The sequence below is a fragment of the Urocitellus parryii genome, chromosome 7, assembly GCF_045843805.1.
Source record: "Urocitellus parryii isolate mUroPar1 chromosome 7, mUroPar1.hap1, whole genome shotgun sequence".
Lineage (NCBI taxonomy): Eukaryota > Metazoa > Chordata > Mammalia > Rodentia > Sciuridae > Urocitellus > Urocitellus parryii.
In genome coordinates this window covers 122,964,705-122,989,722 of record NC_135537.1, presented here as the reverse complement: position 1 = coordinate 122,989,722, position 25,018 = coordinate 122,964,705, and the positions used below count along the sequence as shown (strand labels likewise).

The following is a 25,018-nucleotide window of genomic DNA, read 5'->3' as shown; positions in this document are numbered from 1 at the left end:
TCGCATTCAACCTCAGGCAGTCTTTCTGTACAACCCTTTATGAGGCCTCACGTCTGCTGGTTAAACCACCAAGCCCATGTGCGCAGTTTCCAACCCTCCAGTCACTACTGAGCACAGGGTGAGGAGAGAGTACCACGGGCTTTCTGAACATCAATAAAAACATGAGATGATTTGTCCTTTGCCTACGTAGAAAGTCATAAGTGAGAACATCTCACAGCACCCAGACCTACTCTGGTAAATATGGAAGGTCATGATTTATGAACTGGGACTATAGAATCTACCATGATATCGGCCTCTTTTATTTCTCTCCAATGCCCTGCAGACTCACTCCACTGGCAGTCAGCAAACGGAAAAATAAGTCAATTGGAAGCGAGACGCTGGCCAGAATCTAGAGAAAATGTTGGAAGATGCCTCCATCTACAACAGAAGCATCTGTATACTTGTGCCTGTGAATAACCTATTGATGACCATATAGGGAGGAGAAGAAGGGGCGACTGCTATTTGTAGGTCCCATATTTGAACGATGGCATATTACATAAGGTTGCCCAAATGAAGACATGATAAGATGACAAGAAAAAAAAATCAAAGTCTAGTGAAATCTAAGAACTGGAGAATAGAGGGTCAAAATGTGTCTGCATAATTTCATCCCTACTTACAGGTAGAAGACACGTACCTGAGAGCTACCTTGCCAGTGCTCAGCACATCAGGGCCATTTTCTGCACTGATGCAGAAATGATTTCTTAGAGTCTGATATCATCTACAGAAAGCAGCCCTCAAGACTGGGCTTGGCTCTACTATTACCCTCCGTATTGACCTTGGATGATGTGTCCAGATTATAGCTTCTGGCTTGGTTGGGGAACTTCCTTCCAGAGCCACTAAGTCCTTTCAGGAGCACCTCCATCCATAGAGAAATGGGGGGTTCCCAAGTTCAAGGATACATACACACACACACACACACACACACACACACACTGAACTTTATGATAATGCATTCAATGTTCAGACTCATGAATATCCATCATTCCAGGGCTACATCCTTGGACAGGCCCCGCTTCTACATGGACTTTACAACTTACCAGCAAGAATTTGGAAGACTCCAGTGATGTAAAACCGGCCTCCCTTGGTGAGGGTGAAGAGCTGGCAGAAGAACAGGAACAAGGACAGAACGCTGAAGATGACGGACAGGATCATGGTGGCCTGGACGGATTGTAGCCATTCTGGGGGAAGAAATACTTGGTTAGAAAAGGTGGACATGGCCATGAGGTATGTGACCCTGACTGCTCTTAGCAGAACTCAGACAATTTACTTTTGCACTTTAATTTTCTTTGGGAGAAAAAAAATATATATATGCACTATATATATATATATATATATATATATTTTTTTTTTTTCTCCTTGTTTAACTTTGGACATTGTAGGGAAGGGCCATAAGAAAACTACAGTCTTGTTACTCAGAGTTAAAATCAATTTAAAACATACTGAATTTCCTTCCAGTGTTTCTGCCAAGTGTGTTACTGAGATATACAGATTATCACTGACTTATAACTGCTCACCTTGTACTTTTTTGACATTATAATAGTGCAAAATTTATACACATTCAGTAAAACCCATACTTCTGATTTTGAATTTGGATCTTTTTCTTGGACTGGCAGTACACAGTATGGTCCCTCCTTCACAATGCTGACAGGGGCCGCGAGCCACAGCTCCGAGTCCGCCATCCAATCGTGAGCAGAAACAACCAACCCGTCTACAGTATTGCTAAACTGTGATGTTCTGAAGGTTAGGTATATTAAAAGCATTTTTGATGTATAATATTTTCAGCTCATGATGGGCTTATTGGGGCATAACCTCATTATAAGTCAAGAAATATCTGCATGTACATGTGTTAGAGGGCCTGAGCCCTACCCAATTTTGGAATTCTTGCTTTCAGGGATCTTAAAGGGCTTATAGGAACCCCTAAAATGTTTCCCCAAAAGATGAGTTTAAACCACTGTTCACAATATCAGCATCTCCCAAAGAGGTCCTGGGGATGGTTGTTAGAGCCCAAACTAATTTTGTAGAAAGTTGAAAAAAATAATGCTGAAGATGACGGCTAGACTTTATATAGGGACAGAAACCTACTTGCTCGGCAGAGCTGCATCTTTTTCTTGGGCAATGTTGATCATGGTTTTTAGCCTCAGCCCAGAGCAGTTTGTGCCCAGTCAGATCACCAGATAGGTTCATGGGTTACATATCCTCATCTTTGTTGAACCCCCAACCTTTAATCAAACCTCTAAGCTTCCAGCTAAAATTCAAACAAGAAAACAGGTCCCCCTCTGTGGTCTCTCCATTTCACAGTTTGCTGCAAATTAATGTCATTTCAGGAGGGAAGGGAGACAAGGAAATAACCTTAGTTCACAATAGGGGGCAGCTCATGGTATCCACCTAGATGGGCTGCATTAGGTCTTGCCCACCCTGGGTGGGAACTGGGTCAGGCCTTGCTCCCAATGGAAAAGATGATCTGAAGGAGGCAGGGTTTTATCTTCCCAGCTAATTGCAATGGTTTAAAAATGCATCCAGAAGTGCTTAAAACAATATTCAAAGCTAAGTAATCTAGATGGTTTATACAGGTTGTGCATCCCTGACCCCAAAATCCAAAATGCAAAAATGCTCTAAAGCACAAGACTCTTTGAGCCAACATGATACCACAAGAAGAAAATTCTACACCGTGAAACTTTGTTTCCTTCACAAAATTATTTGTTTCATGCACAAACTTATTAAAGATATTATATAAAAATTACCTCAGACTATGTGTATAAGATATATAATGAAATACATGAATTTGGTGTTTAGACTAGGGTTCCATTCACTAGATATCTCATTGTATATATGCAAGTACTCCAAAAATCTTTAAAAAAATCCTATCTGAAATAGTTTTGGTCCCATGTACTTCAGATAAGGGATACTAAACCTGTAATTATAATTAAATACAATTAAACCTGTTTTGACCTCCAGTAGAATTTTAAAGAATTTTAAAGATGCTGATTAGGCTTCACATAAGATTTTTTTTTTTCCCCCAGACTCAGACTAGAAGCATTTTAGAGTTAGAAGAAACCTGAGATCAACTAATCCAGCTCCTTTGCACTGAGAGAAATTTCCGGAGATGTTTTTGATGAGCCTAATCTGGGAGGCCCTTGGTTCCAATCTAGTACTCTCTCCCTCCAGTGTAACAAACATATGCGTGCTCTCTCTCTCTCTTTCTCTCTCTCTCTCTCTCTCTCTCTCTCTCTCTCTCTCTCTCTTTTCTCTCCCTCTCTCTCTTCCCTTCTCTCCCTCTCTCTCTTTAGGTCAATTAAGACAAGAAGATGATGTCTAATGGGTTGTGAGCCATCCTGATTTCATTTTAATGTAGCCTTAATTAAATGTTTATCTTTATCTAGCATCATGGTTCTTCTGGATGAGCACTATGCAGGAAAACTAATGTTGCCATAATATCATTTTAAAAATGTTATCTAGCACTCTGTTAGAAGCAGCTAAAAGCACAAAGTAATCTGAAACCCAAATCTGAAACGAAAACAGGGTGATTCACTCTGGCTGGGAAATGTCATGAGGGGCAAGCCTGGTGGAGAGGACAGTCTGGATCTCAGGATTTTTATTTTCCCTTCCCTTTCATCATCAGCGTAAGCTATTACTGGGTCTCACAGAGAAAGAAAACTTAAAATATTTATATGTTAAATGTACACTAATAAGAAAAGTACCATAGATTTAATAATGTACCTAAGTCCTTGTTGAAACCTCTTTTGCCAATGCTTTGAACTCTAGCCTTCACCCAATTACAAACAAGTGATCTTTCCCTAAGCTGTTGCCCAGATAAGAGTGGAATTAAGGAACCAAGGATGTTTTTATTCAATGAGCTTTTGTTGAATGTCTACTGTCTTGGGCCAGTCCGCTGGTTGGCTCTCGGGGTACAAAGACAAAGAAGGCAGTTTTCAACCATAAGCACAATAACTAAACATATAAATTAAGATAGTAACTCCAACTATATCATCAGTTATAATATATGTGAAATAGATTCAACTTACTCATAAGACAAGCAATATCACTTTGGATTTAAATCATTCTAGTCATTTTCTGGTCTGAGAGATACACCTAAACAAATGGTAGTTGGCAACAAAACTATTTTAAAAAGAATCCCAGGCAAATGTTAACAAAAAGAAAGCAGATTAAAGTAAAGATAACATCTGGAAAAAAGCAGAATTTAAGTTGAAAAAAATAACCAGAGAAATGTTTCACAGATTTAGTTTACTTGATCTAAGATTGAAGAAATAATAACATATACATACACATATAACAACCAGGCCTAGAAAAAAATAGAAACCAAAAAATTAAATATGAGAAGACATTGAGAAAACTGCAGAGAGGAAGATTTTAGCTCCTCCTTCAGGAAATAAATCAGAAGAATGAAAATAAGGAAGCTTCAGGATTATTCGTATAATAAAATCAGCAATTTCAATCCAATAGATACACAGAAAATTTGTGTCCAAATGACAAAGACTATAAATTTTTGAAACACATATGAGACAATCTTACAAACTGACTATGTATTAGGCAACAAAAAAAGTTCTCCAATCTCAAAAAAAAGCATAAATGATATAGACACAATATATAACTAAAGGAATTTAGAAAATAAAAACACTCAAACTTGTAAAGATACCAATTTTATCCAATCTAGATGCCATTCTAATCAATATCCCAACTGGAATTTGATGAAGTGATTCAAAACTTCATCTAAAAGTCAATGAGCAATAAGAACCAAGAAAATTTCTGAACCAAGTACAAAAATAACAACTAAAACACAAACAACAACAACAACAAATGAAAAAAATCACAAAGACATACCCAAGGAGATAGCATGTGACCTACCAGATATCAGACATATATCTATGTCGTGTCTATTATTTTGTATGGTATATATTGAATATATAAAAAATTAACAAAATTATATCTTCATTATGAGTAATTATTAAATTAATTCATATATTTTTATTTGTATTATCTGATCAAGTCCTAGCAATTCAAACAATGTAGTATTAGTAGTGAAAGAAAACAGAATGGGACAGAATGACGATTTGGGAAGTATACATATAAATTTATTATGCAACAAACACAGCCTACAAATCATTAAGGAAAAAATACTACAGACTGTAAGTGATATTGGTTAAGCATTTGTGAAAATAAAATTGCATCTCTGCCTTATATTTAGAAAGTAAAGTTTTTAATGAAAAATTAAAAAGCCATAAGATGTGCGATTGGCAAAGGGAAAATATGAATAGACAGGAAACATTAAAAGGTGCTCAACCTCACCAGGAACCAAAAGCAAACAAAAAAACAAACAAACAAAACAAAAAACAAATGAAATCTATGAAGAATGTGATACCAATTTTTTATTCATCGGATTGTCAAAATTAAAAAAAAATTGATTATATCAACAGAGTAAATGTGCTATTAAGTACCTGTATAGGGATAATAATAACATAATAATCCTTTTGTAATTAGAAATTTGGCAGGATATATATAAAATTCCCAATGCTTATAACATAATGAGTCAACAACTTAATCACTACATTAAATACTTGAATCAGAAATGTTCGAATAAGTACATTCATGGTAGTATATCATTCTTATCAGGGAAAATATATTACAGTATATCTCCATGATATGGAATATTTTGCCACACTTAAAAATAAATCATGGTCTGGAAAATGAAGAGCCTTTGAAAAAGGGCCTCGCACATGCTAGGCAAGTGCTCTACTGCTGAGCTACAACCCCAGCCCTGGTTTTAACTTTTCAAATACTACCCATAGTTGTTTTTGTTCTCGAATTCTTCCATATCAAAAGCCTCAGATGCTCAAGCCTCTTATATAAAACAAGGTAGTATTTGCAAATAACCTACGTACATCCTCCTGTGTACTTTAAATAATCATTAGATTGTTTATAATACCTAACATAAATACTATTAAGTAGTTCTTACACTCCATTGTTTAGGGAGTAATGGCAAATGGATGTCTACGTTCAGTATAAACACAATTTTGTTTTCAAATATTTTCAATCTGCATTTTTTTTTTGTTGCTAATTGCCCATTTAATTTTTATAAAGATAAGCAATAACATTGAATGATAGGGAATATACAATGTTACTAATACAATCAAAACTTCGTTGCCATAGTCTGAATTTAAAATACTTACTTTAAAATACCATACAAAAAATAAGGAAAAATAATGTGTCCACAATCTGCACATGTGAGGCTATGGCTACGTGGAAGACTGACTGTATTGTACCGGCAGCAAAGGAAAACAGAGCCAAGCCCATTCCATCCCTGAAGGCTAGCTCAAGACTCAAGAGCTCTGTTATCATTGTTCAAAGGGAAGCCTGCAAGGCCCTGAGGAGATTCCTAAGCTCAAATGACATTGCTCCCCAGCCAGAATCATTCTTCAGATCTGAAATGGACAGATGACCAGGGAGGTGGTAATGGAGAGCAGATATCACACACTCCGGAAAGGACAGGTGTTTGATCCCATCTGAGAATGGGACCTTAGAAGAGGATGTGTAAAGCCAGACTCTACCCAGAAGACGTGTGCATGTACTGTGGTTAGAAAAGCGCAGGGAACAGCTCTGTTGCCTGGTTCTGCTGACCACCAGCTTAACTTGCCACTTACCTATTTTTGGTCTTGATTCCTTTTCACCAACTTGAAGTACTAACATATATTTCAGAGGGTTGTTGTGATTTTCAAACAAAAGAGTTGCTATAAAATTTCTCTTAAAGAATAGAGCAGGGCTGGGGGTGTAGCTCAGTAACAGAGTGCTTGTCTAGCTTGCATGAGACCCTGGCTTCCATGCTATCCTTCCATCTTCATCCCCATCATTGCAAAAAAAAGAAAAAAAATATGTGCAAAATAGCTCCATTAAGGCCAATATTGAAGGGTAGTGTAAATAAGCAGTTATGAATCATTAGGAAGTTCAGTTTCTGGCACATCTCCATCTGGGGAAGATGTGCCAAGCAATGTCATAATAGGGACACAGTATTAGTGCACCTACCAGAACTCTAATAAGTGTTTTGATACAACTTTGATAGCAATTCATATATACTCTCCAGATATCAGTACAGATAAGCAAACTCTCTGTAAAGAGTCAGTTGGCAAACATTTCAGATTTTGGAGGTCACAGGATTTCTGTAGCAACTTTGCAACTCTGCCGGCCTTTGTAGGACAAAATCAGCCATAGCCAGTATGTAAATCAAAGGGCATGTCCCACTCATCCAAAAAAAAAAAAAAAAACTTATTTACAAAATCAAGTAGTGGGCTACATTTGGCCTGCAGGCTATAGTTTGCCAACCTGTGCTACAGCAAGACAACTCAGATATACAGAAAATGGTTATTAGAGTTGAGAGAAATTGGATGTAAGGGAGAAAGCTGTTAATTGTGAATCTCTTTTACATAGTCAAACCCAATATAACGCCAGTCTCAAGGAGCAAACCCATGGATTTCTACACAAGCTCTTGTGCTGGGATACTCTGTCCCCCACAAAATGCAAGTCTGCAATTATTTAACATAGTCCATGTTGAGCACCTGCTGTCATTCTCTAGGCCTCACTCAGTGTAATAGGAATTTGTGGAACTGACAGTGCAGTATTCTAAGCCAATCTCCAACTTCGGTGTTGAGCACTAGAATTAAAAAGCCCTGCAGATCCCTGCAGACCTACTTGTTCCAATGAGAGCATCAGGTACAGGGGCTGCTGGCAGCATTCTGATGCAGGCTGTGGCTGGACACTCACCAGCTGATAAGGGGAAGCCTGAGTTGCACAATGACCAAAGTTCCCTTCAAGGTCAGATTCTTGCCACAGGAGCAGCTGAGCAATGAAGGAAATACATGTGCCCCCTCAGCTGTATTCTTAACTCGGGCCTACAATCTAGTGGGCCAAGGGCTCAGAAAACGTGAATTGTTCATCTGCACCTTACGTCATCAGCATGGTCAGCAGCCCTTTCTTACCCCTGCCCCATCTCTACTCCCACTTCAGGAAACTCACAAAACTTTGACTCAAAAGAACAGGCTGTAGTGAAAGTGAAACGAAGGATGATTGCAAGACACAGCGTAAACTGGGAGGCCACGAGAAACAGGTCCAACAGAGGTGTGAATCACAAAAGCAAACACGAATAACTCCCCTTTGTATAGTGCTGCACTGTTTTAAAATGCACATGAACCCCCCCCCCCAAGACCAAGACCCCTACCCCCAAACCTCCCAACCTACTACCATCACCAAAATCACCATTTTCCCTATTTCTCAGGATGAACACCATTCCAGAAATAGATGAATTTCCAAGAGGCCCCCACCCTAAACAATGTGACCTTTGCCTTTACAGTTTACCCACCAGCTTGCCATGCCTGGAGCCCAGTGTGGGTCCCGCCCCAGCGTTCAACAGACCAGCTGGTAACTATGAAATGGGGCTCAGCTCTCAGGCTATCTTTGCCTGTGAGCCATGCAGAAATCAAATCAAATGGAAAAGCTACCCCTTGTTCCCAGAGCTCACAAAGACAATGAAGGTCGCATGAGAGGCTCTTTCAACAGGTAATTATGAGCAGTGCATTAGCTACAACAAACATAGATGGCTGGTGACTAATAAACACAAACCACTCAGTAGCTGGAAAGAAGCTTCATGTCAAGGTATTCCGGTTCAACTTGATACAGATTGAACATCACTAATCTGAAAATCCAAAATGCTCCAAAATCTGAAACTTTCTGACTATCAATATGATACCACAAGTGGAAAATTCTACACCTGGCCAAATTTGACAGATTGCAGTCACCATGCAGGTGCACTGAAAATATATAAAATTACTTTTAGGCTATGTATATAAGATGTATATGAAACATAAATGAATTTCATGTTTAGAATTGAATACCTACTATCCTAAAGATATCTCATTGTGTACATACAAATATTCCAAAATCTGAAGGAAAAAAAAAATCAAAATCTGAAACACTTCTGGTCCTAAGCATCGACCTGTACAATTAGTCAATTAATTGCACTCCTAATTAAGAGGCTCGGTGGCACACAAACTAGTTTCTTAGTCTAGTTTAGTGATTTGAGACCCACATTCCTGTTCTGCTAACTAGTTCTTAGACTTGAAAAGGGAGTAGTCTGTAGCCCTGTGGTAGCAGAGTTTATCAGAGAATAGAAAGCTAAACTACAGAATCAGGAAAATCTGGGTAGGTTGTGCTTCTCAAATAATTGCTCTTAGAAGACTTATCCCATTAGTTGATATAAAAAGGGGGTTATCAGGTACATGATCAAATATGTTAACCTTTCTTTGGACATTCACAGTGTACAATGTTTATTAAAGGTTATGAGAAGTCTTGCCATTAAAAAAAATAAAATAAAAAATAAAGCCTGCTGGTGTGCAAGCCTATAATCTCAGCAACTCGGGAGGCTGAGGTAGGAGGATCACAAGTTCTAGCCCAAGCTAGCAATTTAGCAAGACTCTGCCTCAAAATAAAAAGTAAAAAGGGCTGGGGATGTAGCTCATTGTTAGAGTGTCCCTGGGTTTAAGCCAGGGTACTATAGGGTGGGCAGGTGAGAGGATGGGGAGGATCCACTTAACTTTTGAAATTTCCTGTTTTCATGTTTATTTTACATGATTCACTGGGGAACCATTTCTCTTTAAAAACAGCCCAAGTACAAACACAGAATTTGGCCACAGTAGTGAACTACATAGGGAAAGGGCACCTGTAAGTGCCTAATTGTGAGCTGCACAAGTGGAGAATGGAGAGGAGATACTTGGGTTGCTGTGAACATCTTTGGGGTTTGAAAGAAATTCTCTGTATGAAAAAAAAAAATCAGAGACACCCCCCCCCCCGCCCACCACCTGCCCAAAGCATACAGAAAGGCAGAGCATCCTGGAAATCTAGAGTGAAAAACGAGACAATCCCTACTGCAGTCACAGGAAGCCACCAGCTCTTCTTCCCTAAGCACAAAGCCCTTCTGCTCTCCAGGTCTCCTGAAATTCTACCCGATTGCCAAGGCCCTGGTAGTAGAGCAACCAGTGATGTGGGAGGAACGCCTTGAGAAGGTGGCCTGCGATTGATTCTACCCAATTTCCAATTTCCCTGTTGGATCTTCCTATGCCACAATTGTATCCCAAATACGCACAGGGGCCCTGAAATTGGTGCAAGAAAGGGCCCCTGACTCCAACTCCTACCTCAACTCCCACTCTACTAAGGAAACAAAGTATCTGCCTCAGGATATGCAGCTTGTTAGAGGTAGACCTACTTCATAACACAGGGCTCCTGATGTCCACTCCTCGAGATTTCCACAACAGCACACCGGGAGTGCCAGGCAGCTCAATGATATGCTTGAAATATACTGAATTAAATGATCCAACAGGCATTTGTTAGATTTATAATCCACAAAACGTGGAGTGGAAGGAGGGAGAATGGTGTGGCACAGGGAGAGAGGGGCCCCTCAGCTCTCCCTTCACAGGCTGTTGAACCAAACCAGTGACCAGACCTCTGAAGAGCAAGAAGAGGTCCGTACTTGCTATCTAGAGACCACATTTTATGCAGCTGGGGATTCCAGCAGCATCTGACTAGCACCAGAGAAGACACTGAAAGAGGAAAGGAGGTATCAACAGAAGAGAAGTTAAAACTGTAGTCTTTAAATATTTAAGGGCTATTACACGGAGGACGAACCGCAGTCATCCTGGGCTGATCCAGCGGCCACTACAGAGGTTCAATCTCCTTGAGGATGAATAGTGAGACTTGATAAACCCCAGATTACAACGTCAGGCCTCATGAAGACAACCAGTAGTGACTGGGCCAGTCGAGGAGGAGGCAGGCTTGGTCTAATGAGGGAGTTTCCTAACTGACAACATCTCAAAGCATCCCCCTCCCACATCAGTGGTTGCTCCTCCTCAGTCTCCGCTTCTTCTCCGATGCCCCATTCCCCAGTCCCCCAGACTCATCTCCAGACCCTGAGTCCTTCCTTCTACTCCCTTCTGATCTGCTCCCCAAATAATGTCATCTAGCACAATGACATCGAATATCCTTCCATACAGACTAACATCTCCCAAATATGAATCCCAGGCCAGAACCTCCCCTCCCTACCAAGCTACAGATGTCTCAATCCAAGAGATTCTTTGCTGACATCTCCGATTGCCCAAACCCGAATACTGATTTCTATCTCCTCCTGAAACATTCTGCTCCTATCTCTTCTAGTTCAGTCAAAGACCCCCATTTCACACCTAGTTGCTCAGGCCCCAAACCTAAACGTCATGACTAGTCACCTTTCCTTAACCCCCTACATCTAACCTAGCAGCAAAACCTGACATCAGCCCTGTCTCCTCCTCTCCACCTAGCAGGCCAAGCCACTACCTTCTTCCTGGGGTTCTTAACAAAGATTAAATATCTTTCCTTTAGAAGAATGCCTGGCTCCTATGTGAGTATCATCATCTTCACCATCATCACCATCACCGTCATCAGTATCTCATTATCATTATTCCAAGCCATGATCATTACCATGGGCTCATTAGTACCCTGTTTCCATTTCTGCTTCTCCCCTCAAATTATTTTTTTAATAAAACAACTGAAGTGAGCTTTTAAAACATAAATCTTGCTACTCTTTTGCTTCAAGTCTTTCAATGGTGTCCCAATGATCCTCCTCAATAACATCGCCTGGAAGGTTCTAGATGTTCAGCCCAGTCCCCTCTCCTGCCTCACCTCACCACCTTCCTCCAGCTACTGCACTCAGCCACACCAAACTCTTTCCTGCTTCATGACTCTTCTCTTTACATTCTGGAATTTTCTTCCCATGGTTCTTTATGTGACTGGTCCTTCCCTGACAATCCGCATCTAAATCTCTATGAAAAGAAGAGGTCTTCTGTGATCAGCTCCTTCCTCCCCAGAGATGACTCTCTATTTCACTCTACAGAGCACTTTCCACTCTCCATGCATGTTTACTGATTATGTATCGCCTCTGTCCTCCAACTAACAGTGAGCGCCACAGAGCAGGGTCCTGGTCTTTCTTGTTCACCTCTGTATACCCAATTTATGGAACACAGTCTAGTACAAAGGATTAGCTTGATATATTTGAAGAATAAATGAGTGAATCTCATTGTTATCTCCTCAGAAATGAAAAGGGCTCTCTTGAAAGGTAGAAGGGTCCATATCCACCTTGTAGGGTGGACAAGTGGTAGGCATATTGCAGACAGCTGTCCTGCTCGAGTGGGTAAAAACCTAAAAATGCTGGGTCATTTGTTGTATGACAGAAGGCCTCATTCTAAAACCAAGATCTACCACCTTAGGCCACATCACTGCCAGTCCTTCCCTGTTCCTGAAACATAAAAAAAAAAGTTCTAGTAAAATCCCAGGGATGTGACTGAAGTTTTTTTTTGTTTTGATTTGGTTTTTGAGAGGGGAATCTCACTATGTTGCTGAAGCTGGTCTCAAATTCTTCCTGACTCAAGCGATCCTCTCACCTCAAACTCATCACTGAAGTTTTGCAAAGCAAAGAATAACTATGAACTTGGGGGTCATCATTCAAACACAGGCTCCAACAAGCATTCCACATTACTCCTAGATATTAGCATCCAGGAGAAAAATGAAGGGTTAAGATAACAGTATTTTAACACCACATCCCATATCTTATATATGCCCTTTCCCCTATAGGGCATGCATCCCAGGACAGGGCCCTGTAACATCAAGAGCCATTCCTTGGGTAAAAATTATGGGTTGGCCCAGGGAGCCACAAAGATTTTAAATTGCAAAACATGAAGCCATAAATGCAGAGGGCCTCCTGTGTTTTCTAAAATCTGACCCAAAGCTGAGCCACAGATGAGGAAATGGTCTGGCATCCTTGCCAAAAGGACAATGTCACCAAATGGAAAAGCAAGATACAGTCTGGGATCACTCTGAAGATGGAGACCAAGGAGAACAACAATGCTTCATACTGGGGGCTGCTGAGGCTAGTAGGATTTTTTTTTTCAATCCAAAGCATTGATCCAGTGCTACCCACAATCTATTCAATGTCATGGATTTGTTGTTGGTTAGGATGGAAAGAATAAATAAGGAATGGCTGTCTTCTTAGCTTGAGGTCCCTGTCTCAGTACATACTTGGTAATGGAGCAGACCTGCCTATCGTCATTGGAAACTGAGGACTGCCTTTATAAACTGGAAGGGTAAAGGATGCTTTGAGGACAGATTCAAGAAGGGCCCAGTTATTCCCTTCATGCTTTGGACCTTGTCTTTAAAACTGAAAATGATTCCATATAAAGTTTGCAAGACAAGAGAGGCCTTCGTAAATGAGCATAGGGCACAGCAGCCTGGTTTGATGAAAGACCATTTCTGCCTGGGCCCTGTCTCGGTGTGGTTCTCTGAAGCTGATAAAGACCATACCAAGGGACAGGGCAAGGCCAGCCTATGCACTTCTATCTCTCAGGTACCCAATTAGCCCATGACCTGATTCCAGTAATCTGCCCCACTCTGCTACATACCAGGTCCATGCAGGTAAAATAAAGCATGGAAGAAAGCTTATGTGGACTTGGAATTAGTATTTAAATAAATCGGAGAATCAAAAACCAAAAAAGCATCAGATTATTTAATAGCAAGCTGATGTTTTGTCTATACGCTCTGTGTCAGTAGATTTTAAACTTGCCCACAGAGACTTGGGGATGAGGATTGACACATCCTGTACTCAAACCAGAGCTTCCCAGATCTTATCAGTTTAAAAGCCTTGCAGCCTAGAAACTGGTATCTTCAACCTTTGCCCCTGTTGGCTTGTGTGGATGCTACAGCCCCCACCCATTAGGCCCTGTCTGCCTTCATCCAAGGCTCCATATCTTAAGGCACGCAGAATTTTTTTTTATTATTATCTAGTAGTAATTTTCTAACATAAAATCCTATTTGTAGCTATTTACCCATTGTCATCAATGAGGGAAATGTGAAAGGAGCAAAGTCACAGAACACAGCGGAAGAGACCCCATCATCTGGGATCGTGGTATGATGATACATCGGTGCGATTCTATTTTGTAGGATTTCTGAAATATCCTGCCTTATGAATGTTGCTGGACTATTGCTACAGGTGGGGATAAAACAGGTCACTGAGAATTTAAAACAGGTCTAAATGTAATCAGAACAATTGGAAATGCATCCACAGGCATCAAACTCCTTACTAGTGTCTGGAAGGACCTTCAAGACAATCTGCGATTCTACCCCTTTACTCTGTTCCCAGGACTCTGGCCTGCCCGCTCCTCTTCACCTAAGCCCAGCTCCTCCTCTCCCAGGTGATCTTGCACTTGATGGTCGGTCCCCCTGCATGGAACCTCCCCCAGATGTTCATAGAGCTGAGTCCCAGGCATTTATTTCAAGGAGTCATTCTTCAAAGATCCCTTCCCTCCCCGCTGCAATCCCTCTTTAAAACATCACCTTATCTTGTTCTCTTTATAACTCCTGGAACTACTCCCAATTGTCCATGTTTATTGACTGATTTGCCCACTGCCCTGTAAGCTCTTGTTCACACTTGTGTCCTTGGTGTCTACGATAGCATCTGTCACATCATAGATGTGTAATGAATAGTTCTGAGGGAAAGAACAGAAAGAAAGGAGGGAGAGAAAGAGAAGATGATGATGAGATGTGAGAGGAGATTTAGGAGAAGCCGGAAGAGATGCACCAGGTGGAATCCTATGGGCCATGTTAAAGATTGCATCTGGAGAGAAAGACCAATGAAAGACCTCTGAAAGGTTTTTTATTTCAGGAATAATATGATTAGATTTGTATTTTTAAACACATCACCCTGGCTTCAATATGAAAAATGAATCACAAAGAAACAAGAAAGGCTCAAGCCAGCTACTCCAAAGGCTGCCTCAGTGGCTCTCACAAATGAGACAAGAGACATCATTAAGCATAACAAGACTTTGCTCATGACTAGGAAGATGGGAGACAAATAGACGCTAAGATCCCATAGTTTTCAATATAGGTCAGTACAAGATTGGCTTTGGTGTTGACAGAGCCCAGGATGCATTAGCAATAGAATATCTGGAGAATGGTAAAATAATTTGGTCCTGCCCTGAAACTCAGAGGACCTGTGTGTGCTATTTTAAAAGAATATAAATGGGTATGTTGGGTGTGGTCAAGCCTCAAGGAGATTCATTTTAAGACAAGATTACAGGGAGGCACTTGCTTTTAAGTTTCTACAGATTGAGAAGCTATGCTCCCCATAAGGCTAAATTCTCAGGCTCCCTTCTAAATAAGTGTAGGTATGGTCATGTGACTAAATTTCAGTAAAAGATAGAAACGAATGTGTGTGGTCTATCTAGAGCATTCCATTAAAAGGGAAAAGAATATATTCTGTCTTTCCTCCTTTGTCCACATTAATTCTAAGATCATGGATAAGATGGCTGGTACTCTAGCTGCCTTTTGGTCCATGAGGATAAGAACCAAGCACTCCCCACCATCACCCAAATGGCAAAGAAAGTAGCTAAAGAATACCTGGGTGTCTAACAAGTTCATGAAATCATCCTCTCTCTCAGGCTGCCTACTTTCAGACTTCATTTAAAAGAGAGAGAAATAAGTTCCATTGAAGCCACGGCCATTTGAAGATGTATCATCCTAAACAGTCAATTCTAATCCTAACCAGAACACTAGTCAACCGGTCTACCATATCCCATGCATTGCTTGTACTGCAAGGGAATATCCTCCCCCTTGCTGGTATTTACTTAAATCCTGCCCATCCTTTGGAAGGTGGATCAAATTCCACCTCCCACTGGAGATTTCCCTACCACTTCCTCCCCTGAACTTCTTATGCATCTGACCTTTGTGTCTTCACAGTGAGTGATTCAACTCTCCAAACTTATCCCCTGACACCTCATTGAGGCTCCATATTATCAAAGGCATGGTCCCCATTGTCCCTGCATGTATTCCTGAGACTTGAGAGGCTTTCAAATGAATATGCCTTCTGGGGTGTTTTTGAGATTTTTGTTTGTTTGTTTGGTTGGTTGGTTGGTTGGTTTTTGTTTACCTCTGTCTACAGGCCTTACAGGTACGAGAGACAGAAAGTAAATAAATAAATTTTAAAAAGAAGAAGAAGAAGAAGACTACCACAACCACAGGAAGAGTGGAAGGCAGTTAGTAAGAAACTCAGAACCAGTTAGTAAGAAATTTAGAACTACTCCCATTTAAGGAGAGAGCTTGGGGGAAAGATCTGATACATCTCCATCAAATTCTATAGCACAAATGTTAGATTGCCTCAAAACACCAGGGGGCTCCATTCAAAGCAAAGAGAGTCCCTTCATTAAAAAAAAAAAAAAAAAAAAAAAAAGCCACAGGTACATTGGTGCAGTGGCTGGGCACTATAGTTCCAGCTACTAAGACAGGAAGATCACTTGATCCCAGAAGTTCAAGGCCAGCCTGGGCAATATAGCAACATCCCTGACTTAAAAAAAAAAAAAAAAAAAAAAAAAAAAGAAGAAAAAGAAAAGAAAGAAAGAAAAGGAAGAAGAAGAAGTCATGTAAACCAAAGTATTTTCCCATTGCACATTTGCAACACAATCTTTGCAAATAAATATCAATAATTACTTTGAATCACTTAATAAAGTATGTTTCAAATATTCTAAAAACAAACACAAACAAGGTAAGTGATTTGTAATAGTAGCAGTTCACTGTCTGATGCTTTTAAAATTCTGTATTTTTCCACCTTATTCTTTTCAAAGCAATTGCTAAACCCATTCAAAAAAGCAAAGAGGCCTCCCAGGATTCACTATGCACTGCTAAAGTTGTAATACAGGCCGGCATATCAGGAAGATGTCAGCAGAGATAATTACTATTGGAGAAGTTTAAACGGAAACTTCTAATTTAGAATTCGCCCAAGTGGAAACAAGCCCAGCTTGCTTAGGGGCATGTCCAGATTTCCTCAAAATGTCCTTATTGTGAGAACCAAGAAGGCAAATGTGGAGGATAATGGACATTCTGGGGTGTACGTGGAAAGGCACTGAGTGGATATGGAACTAACACTCAGGACTTCAAAGTCATTGTAAGTGAATCCAAGATGTTGAGCTTGGCACACAAGGAACAAGTTAAGAGATAAGAAATTTCCTGTTTTAACTAATGACAGTGCCTCTTTGAGATCTTCTAGCACCAAGTGACAGCTATTTACAACTTCGGCAGGCACTGAAAGCAGGTCAGCCACAGGCTACACTGCAGTATCGCGCTCCTTCCTGCAGACAGTTTGCAGCACAATTTAGCAGTTCCTGGGCCTCCTCTTTCTGCTGAAACTCAGCCGGGCTTTAACACGCCTGCCAAAAGTTCCCCCTTCCGGGCCTAAGAGTCCAGGATTCCATGCCAACCCCACGTGGCTGGATGCCACTTGGGGACAGCGCCTGTGGACACAGAGACCAGAGTCTCAGAAAGCCTGTGGCTCAGTTGCCACTTGTGGCCACTAGGTGTCAATAACGAGTAAGAAGACTCCTGTCCTGAGTTGTCAGGGAACTTGGGCCAGACCCTGAACTGGAAGAAACCGGATGCTGTGGCTTTAGGGACAAGCAGCACTATCATCACATTCTTAGGCATTTGTGAATTCAGGCATTCATTTTCTTATTTGCCAACCTACCATGCAAACTCACCATACAACCTCTAGGATGGCTTTAATTCCATGTTTCTCACACACTCAGAGAAAAGACATACTGCCCACTTCAATGGGACTAGGGTCTTTTACCCTGTCCCCTCCCCCAGGAAAGTGGAAACATAAAGTACAGTTTTCTACTCTTTGTCTACCCTCCCCATGTAAGGTTTTAAACGAGTATGTCAGCAGCATCTATTTATACCGAGGATCAAGGCACTTGGTTTATAACATGTTTCGGGACTCCTGGGTACAGAGTCCACGGGAGGGGAAAATCTAGCAAAGAAATCAGATGGTGCAAAGCTAGTACCAAGTGCCATTTCACTGGCTGCTTTATTGAGCTGGATCTAAACTGATTTCTCTTATCAGATGCAGCAACTTCAACATAAATATTGGATTTCTGAGTAGTTGCTACAGCATTTAAAATTGTACTTTATTGGCCTTTCAAACCCAGGAAAGTTCTGTTCTATGTATAACTACTTGCCTCTCCAGGATGAGGACGCTTCCTTTGGAACTCAAGACTATGTCAAACCAGGCCCACTAGTGTTTCAATACCAACTACTATAACCTTACCAAGCAACCAAACAACACATTTTATTCGCCTCTGCCTCTGTGTATCTCGAAACACAAGATTCCTATTAAGCATTCACCCTGCTCTGAGTTCTTGGGGAATCTAGTGGGTGCTTCCCCAATAACTGTCCCCTTAACTTGATCCTAAGGAAGCCTGGCTTCAAATAACTCATAGGCAAAGATGCTGTGCTCAAGAGGAGAAATGCAATCTTCTGGATAAAGGACCTTCAGGCTCAGCTTTGGGTTTTGCAGACAGCTTCAAGTCCCCATCTTGCAACAAGGAAACACTCAAAGGTTTTGATACTAGGTGGCACCATAGAGGCCCAAGACCTCGGAAGTCACTTTGTAATGAGGGAACCCAAAGCGGGTCCAGTCATCCTCAGGACAGCCTGCTGTCACTCCAGCAGAAGAGGCAAGGCATTTCTGAATACAGACTGTCACCAAACCAAAGACACCATTTAAATCACGTTCCCAGTGGAATCTGCTAAAGGTCTGGCCATGACACCACCTTTATTGCTTACCTGTATCCCAGTTTCTTGACTCACAAATAGCATTACACTAAATGATCAGGAGGAAACTCAAGGGCATTTCTCTCGGCAGAGAGAATCCCAATGGTACCCAGGATCTCAGCTTCCCAAGTGAGGCGACTGCCCTTTTCCTTCCACTTTGGATTCATGGCTGGGTCACATTCTACCCACCCCAGCAATCACGTTTTAGCTGATGTTTTTCAAGAACAGGTGTTTCCAGGTCTAAACTGAGAAACAGACGCCAAAGGACAAGCTTGTGGAGCAAAAAGCCAATCTCACCATTAGCTGACGAGGAGAAACAGTGCTGGATATTTCCTGAAGAAGATGTGCTACAGTTCTGCCAGAGATCTGTCGCATGTCCATTGCCCACGATCCATTGCTAGAAAGAATCAAACATCCTGAATCAAAGGAGGTAATGAGGAGTAAAGGGAATGACAGGAAGCAGTCCCAGGGACGGCAAAGAGCAGCCCTATCCACCTGGCTGCCTGGCCTGTTGCTGCCCTCCCCAGTATTATACTGGTCAAGTTCACAGTTATGATCAGAAAATAAGAGGGGTGACAGTCTAGTACAGACATCATGCACTTTGCAAATAGAAAAGTAACACACACACACACACACAAAAAAATTATGTGCAGAGGTGAGTAGTACAGAAGAAGGAGCTATGATGTCATCCCAACACAACTTCATTCAACCATTTTTACCCTCTTCATGTCCTGGGTATCATTCCCCAAATCATTCCACCCCCTCTCTAAGCCTGTTTCTTACAATTCCTATCAATTTGACAAGACTATCATCACACATAATTAAGGTCTTATAAAGATGCCTGTAAGTGATAAAGCAATTCACAAATCTCTAACATAATTATTTCTCAAATAGACTTAGAAAATCATGGGTACAGCTTGCCTTACGTTAAGACGTTAAAGTCACAGGCACGTAACTACCTGAGTTGCTGCTCATCTTCACAGGCAAGTGAAAAAGTTCAAAATCTAATATGTCTGATGGTTTTGTAACAAGTTATTCTGCTGACCTGTTCACATCAGTGGAAGCTTGACTAACACCCATAAAGCAGATGTGGAACTTGCAAACATTTTCCGGAAAAGCCAATTTTAACTTTCTAAATTCAAGTGGTGTTTTATAAAGTAAGCCACCCATCTGACCTACGGTTTGGATAAAAAAATTTCTTAAATTTTCCACTTACTTCCTCTAGAAGGTTGCATCAAAAAAAAATTGCTAAACAGTCTTATCAAATGAAGCCTGCGGGACAGTGGATGGGCCTTGAAATTATTTTGTTATAAATAGAAGCCTAAGCGGCTAACCTAGTCCAGCGATTGCTTGCTTTCTACCCCAGAATCTGCTCGGGTTTTCTCAAAACAACTGAAAGGAGGCAGATTGCCAGAAACGAAAAGAAAAAGAGGGAAAAAAAACCGCTCTGGGACATCTGAGACTTCTAGTTGTCTGCAAATAACAACCCCTCTCTGAACCAGGAGGGGTACTGGCTGGGAATCAAGGTGAGGAACTGCCCGCCACCCCGGGGAGTCTCCCCTGCCCGCTGGTAACTCACGCTGACGATCGTGGAGACGAACAGCAACACTAGCACAGCGACGTGGAGGACAATGATTCCCAGCAACAGGAGGAGCATTCTGGCAAGTTCTGCTCAACGGAGTTCCTGCCTGCACAGAGAGAGAGCCCAAACTGGATGAGAGGCCGAACGCACTGGTCGGCCAGAGAGGCGCGGGCAGCGGAGCGAGGGAGGAGCGCGCCGAGGGAGGATCCCTGTGCTAGCGGAATGCCGGGGCCTGGCACTGAGCGCCGCTGCCCGCCTGCCCGCGCGCACCGCTGCCAAGAGGGGGCGGCAGCCGACCGTAAGATCCCCGCCCAGCCGGCAGCTGGGCCCGCCTGCAACCGAACATCTTTTGCATTTGGAACAAAACAAGCGGTGTGCACGTCTCAGGAGGAGTTTCTAGAATGACTGGTCCACGGGAGGCCTCCAAGCGTCCCGGAAGCCTCCCAGGGACATCCTGACCCAGGAAACGGGAGAGACCGCGCTTTCCTAAACACGGATTTGGATGGGGATACCCCCTCTAGGGTAGAAGTAGGGATAAGGGAAAAGTTAGCTCCAGATTTATGATAGGCCTGGAGTCACCAGAAGCCAATTAGGAGGGAGAGCGCAGCAGGAAGGATGGTTTCCCAGACCCCAAAGTTCACGGCAGTCCGTTGGTCTCCAACTTTCCACCCAGTTTTGCCAGCGTCGGGGAGTCGTCCTAGCCTCAGCTCTGCCTGGCGTTAGATCTACTGGAGACTCTGGAGAGACAGCGCAGAGCCAGGGGAGTGTGGAAAGGAAAGAATGGCCCGGGAGGGTTGCCCGACCCGGAGCTTTCCGACCTTAGTGCGCTTTCCCCGGGCAGCCCCTGAGGGAGGGGGGCATTCTGCTCCCGGGCTAGCCCCTGTGATCCCGGGGGGGGGGGGGGATCTAGTCTGCGCCCCAGGCACTTAGAACCCCAGCGCGGACCGGGTCCAGTCTGGGCGGGGCGGGGGAATCATGAGCCCAGGAGCTTGATCTCAGGGGTGTAGATGTCTGGCGGGAAGGAAAGACAGAGGGTAAAGACTTGATTGGAATCCCAGAAGAATTCCAATTGGTTAGAGCTGGCAGTAAGAACATCTTCCATCCGATTTTGTGAGCTCCTAGACTCTCATTTACAGACTTTAAGGTTGGGGTGACCTGTTAGAAGGATTGTGTCTCTGAGGACCAGTTAATGACAGAGTCTTGTGCCAGAGAGGCATTTCAGTGTTTTAAAAGTACCCAAATCCCTGGAGCCTCCGTTTCACTCCACAAGCCACACAGCCAAAGAAACCCCGAAAAGCACAGAAGAAATAACCAAGGCTTTCTGATGTCTTTCAGAAGGGTTAACATTAAATGCGATGCTTCCTAGTGCCCAGGAGCAAGAAGAAGATGCTCGCTCGGGCATGTGGCGTGAACCTGGAGGACCACAGGGGTCCAGTAACCCTGGAATGTCTACTCTAGGGAATGTTTTACCAATGCGTCCTGGAATCCACCCCTCTCCAGCGAGTCTTCTTGCACCGCCCTTAAGTAGCCTCTATCCAGACACCACCACCACACCCCGCGCCTGGTAGGGTGGTCTACAGACCAGAAAGGCACTCCTCACTGTCTGCTTCCCAGGTAGGAAGGAAATGAGACAGACAGAGGTCTGCAAGCTCCTGACAGACAGTTCAGGGACCTGGCCAGAGTCGGTTGCCTGCTGTCAGCCTTCTGGCAAACTCCCGACAGAAGATGCCCATGTTTCTCCCCATCTCCTCACTTTCTCCACCACATTACTTACAGCCCAAAGGAATAGTTGTCTTGGATCAGAGCGGTCTCCGGTACAGACTTGAGTCGTATGCTCTGTTGCTGGCGTCCCCAAAGACAGCTGTGCTGCGGGGCTGCGGGCGCGAAGCAAGGGGGCAGTGGGAGGCTCCTGGCTTTCCCCTTTAACCGGAACAACGCCCTGTTTGCGTCGCGGCACCAGGGTGTGTCTCTGGGTCAGCGTGTGCGGGAGGGCGGGATTCAGGGAGGAGAGCTGGCAGGAGGGAGTAAGGGAGGGCAGGCGGGGGACAGTTATTTGGCCTTTAATGCGCCTCGGGGAAAAAGCCGATCTCTGCAAAACCAAGGCGACTTTTACTGGAGACTAGAGGCCGCTGAACTTTTCTCACCTCCCACCTCTCCTTGACTCGGCCGTGCTCATGGAAACTTATAACTTGGCCCCTCGGCCCCCTCAGTCCACGTAGGAAAAGCCAGCCAGATGTCGCCCCAAGGGTGTCCAACGCGGGGCTTCGGGGCGCCCTGGCGCCAACTGAGCGCACGCGTGGGCTGAGGCCAAATTCTTCTCCACCCTGTAGCAGTGAACCTGCGCTTAGACGCTGCCGGAAGACTTCCCTCTCTGGACATTCCCCCACCACACTGGTCCCCTCTGTGTCTGCATCTAGGAAGTGTGCTGACTTCTAAGATTCCAGGAGACCAATCTAGAGGACCCTGCTTGGAGGAAAATTAGCGGGAGGAAGAAGAACCAGCTTGACAATGGGACAGTACGTTGGGATCCCGCTGCTCCTAGCCTAGGCAAAACCAGACGACCAACTAATAAGTTCCAGGCGAAGTTTGCCTGAGGCAGTCTGGCTTGGCTCCCATCCTTGGCTGGGCGTCCTGGCCACGGGGTGGGAGGGAAGCGGCCATTTGAGGTGGGGGAAAAGCAGCCAGGGAAATCAGCAGATGCATAGCCGCCTGAGTGTGGCCCGCCCAGCTCTATGGAGAGAGTGGCTAGCACTTCTTGGCTTTGTGCAGGTGCACCCATCTAAGATGCTTTCCAGTCGGCCAGCCCTGGTGCACCGAACAGGGAGCCAGAATGTGGCTGATAAATGTCTTTGCGTGCTAATAATGCAGCAGTTTACACCACATTCTCCCCACCTGTGTCATGAGGCCTCATCACCCTAAATGGCTCAAAGAATTCCAGATTATTTTGTCATTTGAAAGTAGCTGTTATTTTAACTAATCTTATATCCTTACTCTTTAAGTAAAAATAAATGCAGAAGTTTTTTTCAGTGGTTTTTTTTAAAAAAAACTTTTCAGATTAAAAAAAGACTTGTAAAAACTTTTATTCAATTCCCATTAAATGCCAGATGCTGGCATATAGGATCCTTGGGAAGCAGTGTGGTACATTGGATAGGCACTCTGGCTCTGGACTTGGACAAACCTGATCACCCACCCACTTACTTCTGTTGTCAATCTGCGCAATTTCTGAAGTTCACTTCAGTTTTATTGTTTATAAAGAGGGCTTTCAGTTCAGTGTCAGTTTTCTTGTTTGCAAAGACAGTCAATACTGCCTGTTTCAAAAAGTTTTTTGATGATAATTAAAGGAGACCACATGTATCAAACAGTCAGCATAGTTATCTAGAATAAAATAAGGACCTAGACCCCAAATTGTCACCACTATTATTATAATATCTCATTTAACCCTCACACTGACCCTTTTCAAGGCACACCAAACCACCACGACTCTAAAATAGCTTATAAAGCCATTGCATGAGAGTGCATATGCAAGTGGAATGACTAGAGAAATGGAGGCATTTTTTTCTACTTTGTGGGTCATTTTATAAACCAGATTTGCCCTAGAAATTATTGCCTAGTTTTGTGCTATTCTGCCTTTTATTTATATGACGAGTATTTATTTACTACTACCTACCCAGTACTATTCTAAATGCTTTACAAATATTAGCAATATTTATCTCAGGATTTTCTTTCCTATCCTTTCTGTTTTTTTAGTAAACTTTTTAATAAATTATACATCTAGAAAAGTCCATGCATTATAAATGCACAACAGCTTGCTTCTTCTTTTCTTTTGAACCCAATATTTTCATCAATAACTACTCGGGTCACAGCCACACCTTAAGCTTCCAGACTGGTGAACCCATCCATCTCTTACAGCCTCTTACTTCCTGCCTGGTTTCCAGTAGCAGAGAAGAAATGCTGCTCAATACAGTGCCAACCAGGCCACACCCAGGACCTAGCCAGCTACAGGTAGAGGGGTTTTCCTAACCTACTTGCCAAGATGACTGGCCAGCTGTTTCTCATCAGGGAAAAAGCATCTAGCCCTCTTTCTCTCTTCAGTCTGGATATGGTAGGTTTCCTAGATCCTCTTAGATGATTCTCCTGCCTCCCCAGCCAGAGTATATACATATATATCCAGCTCTGAACCAAAATTTGTAAAAAAAATCCTCTGATTCTCCAGTCAATTCCAGCACAAATGTGCTGTCTTCATTGAAGTTCCTTCCTTTTAAATTTGCAGGGGTTAGAGAATCAGGTAACTCTCTGTAAACAAACACACCACCCAGAGGAACAATTTGCCAATGAAACTCACCAGACCAAACAGCGTAACCCCTTCCTCCAAGCAGATTTCTTTGCAGTCAAATGCAAAGGATAGCGAGGCAAGGCCCTCCCCACTGGGCAGCCAGTGACCCACAGACAGATTAAGCCCCACTGCCTTCAACCAGGTTCCTGGAGATGTTCCCTGCAACTGAACTCAGACCAAGCGTCTTTCCAGTTTATTCAGGGGCTGGTCCAATGCTGGGATATGTCATGGTGGCCTGAGAAGCTCTCAGTCTCTACAATTTAAAGAGACAGTGTCCAGCTTTATGTACCTTCTAGAACAGCATGATCCCCGGAGGCTCTGCAGGGAATGGAGAAGCCTGCAGTCAACTGAGACAAGAGCTTAGGGTATGCCTGAAACCCGGGAGC

At 42.9% G+C, this 25,018-nt stretch overlaps 1 protein-coding gene across 2 annotated transcripts in view; it reads right to left on the bottom strand.

The window, feature by feature from the left end:
- The window catches only part of Pmp22 (peripheral myelin protein 22), a 31,540-nt gene extending 6,764 nt beyond the window's left edge, over positions 1–24,776 (bottom strand). Inside the window, exons 1-4 of one of the 2 annotated variants that reach the window (XM_026409414.2) lie at positions 24,642–24,776; positions 20,297–20,405; positions 19,015–19,114; positions 1,077–1,217 (exon numbers count right to left, since the gene is read on the bottom strand). In XM_026409414.2, coding sequence (XP_026265199.1) covers positions 1,077–1,217; positions 19,015–19,114; positions 20,297–20,374 — 319 coding nt within the window. In that variant the 5' untranslated portion in view covers positions 20,375–20,405; positions 24,642–24,776. Of the gene's footprint in view, positions 1–1,076; positions 1,218–19,014; positions 19,115–20,296; positions 20,406–22,073; positions 22,336–24,641 lie in introns of those variants that run through there. The other variant, XM_026409413.2, reaches the window with a different exon arrangement.
- Positions 24,777–25,018: the final 242 nt, after the last annotated feature.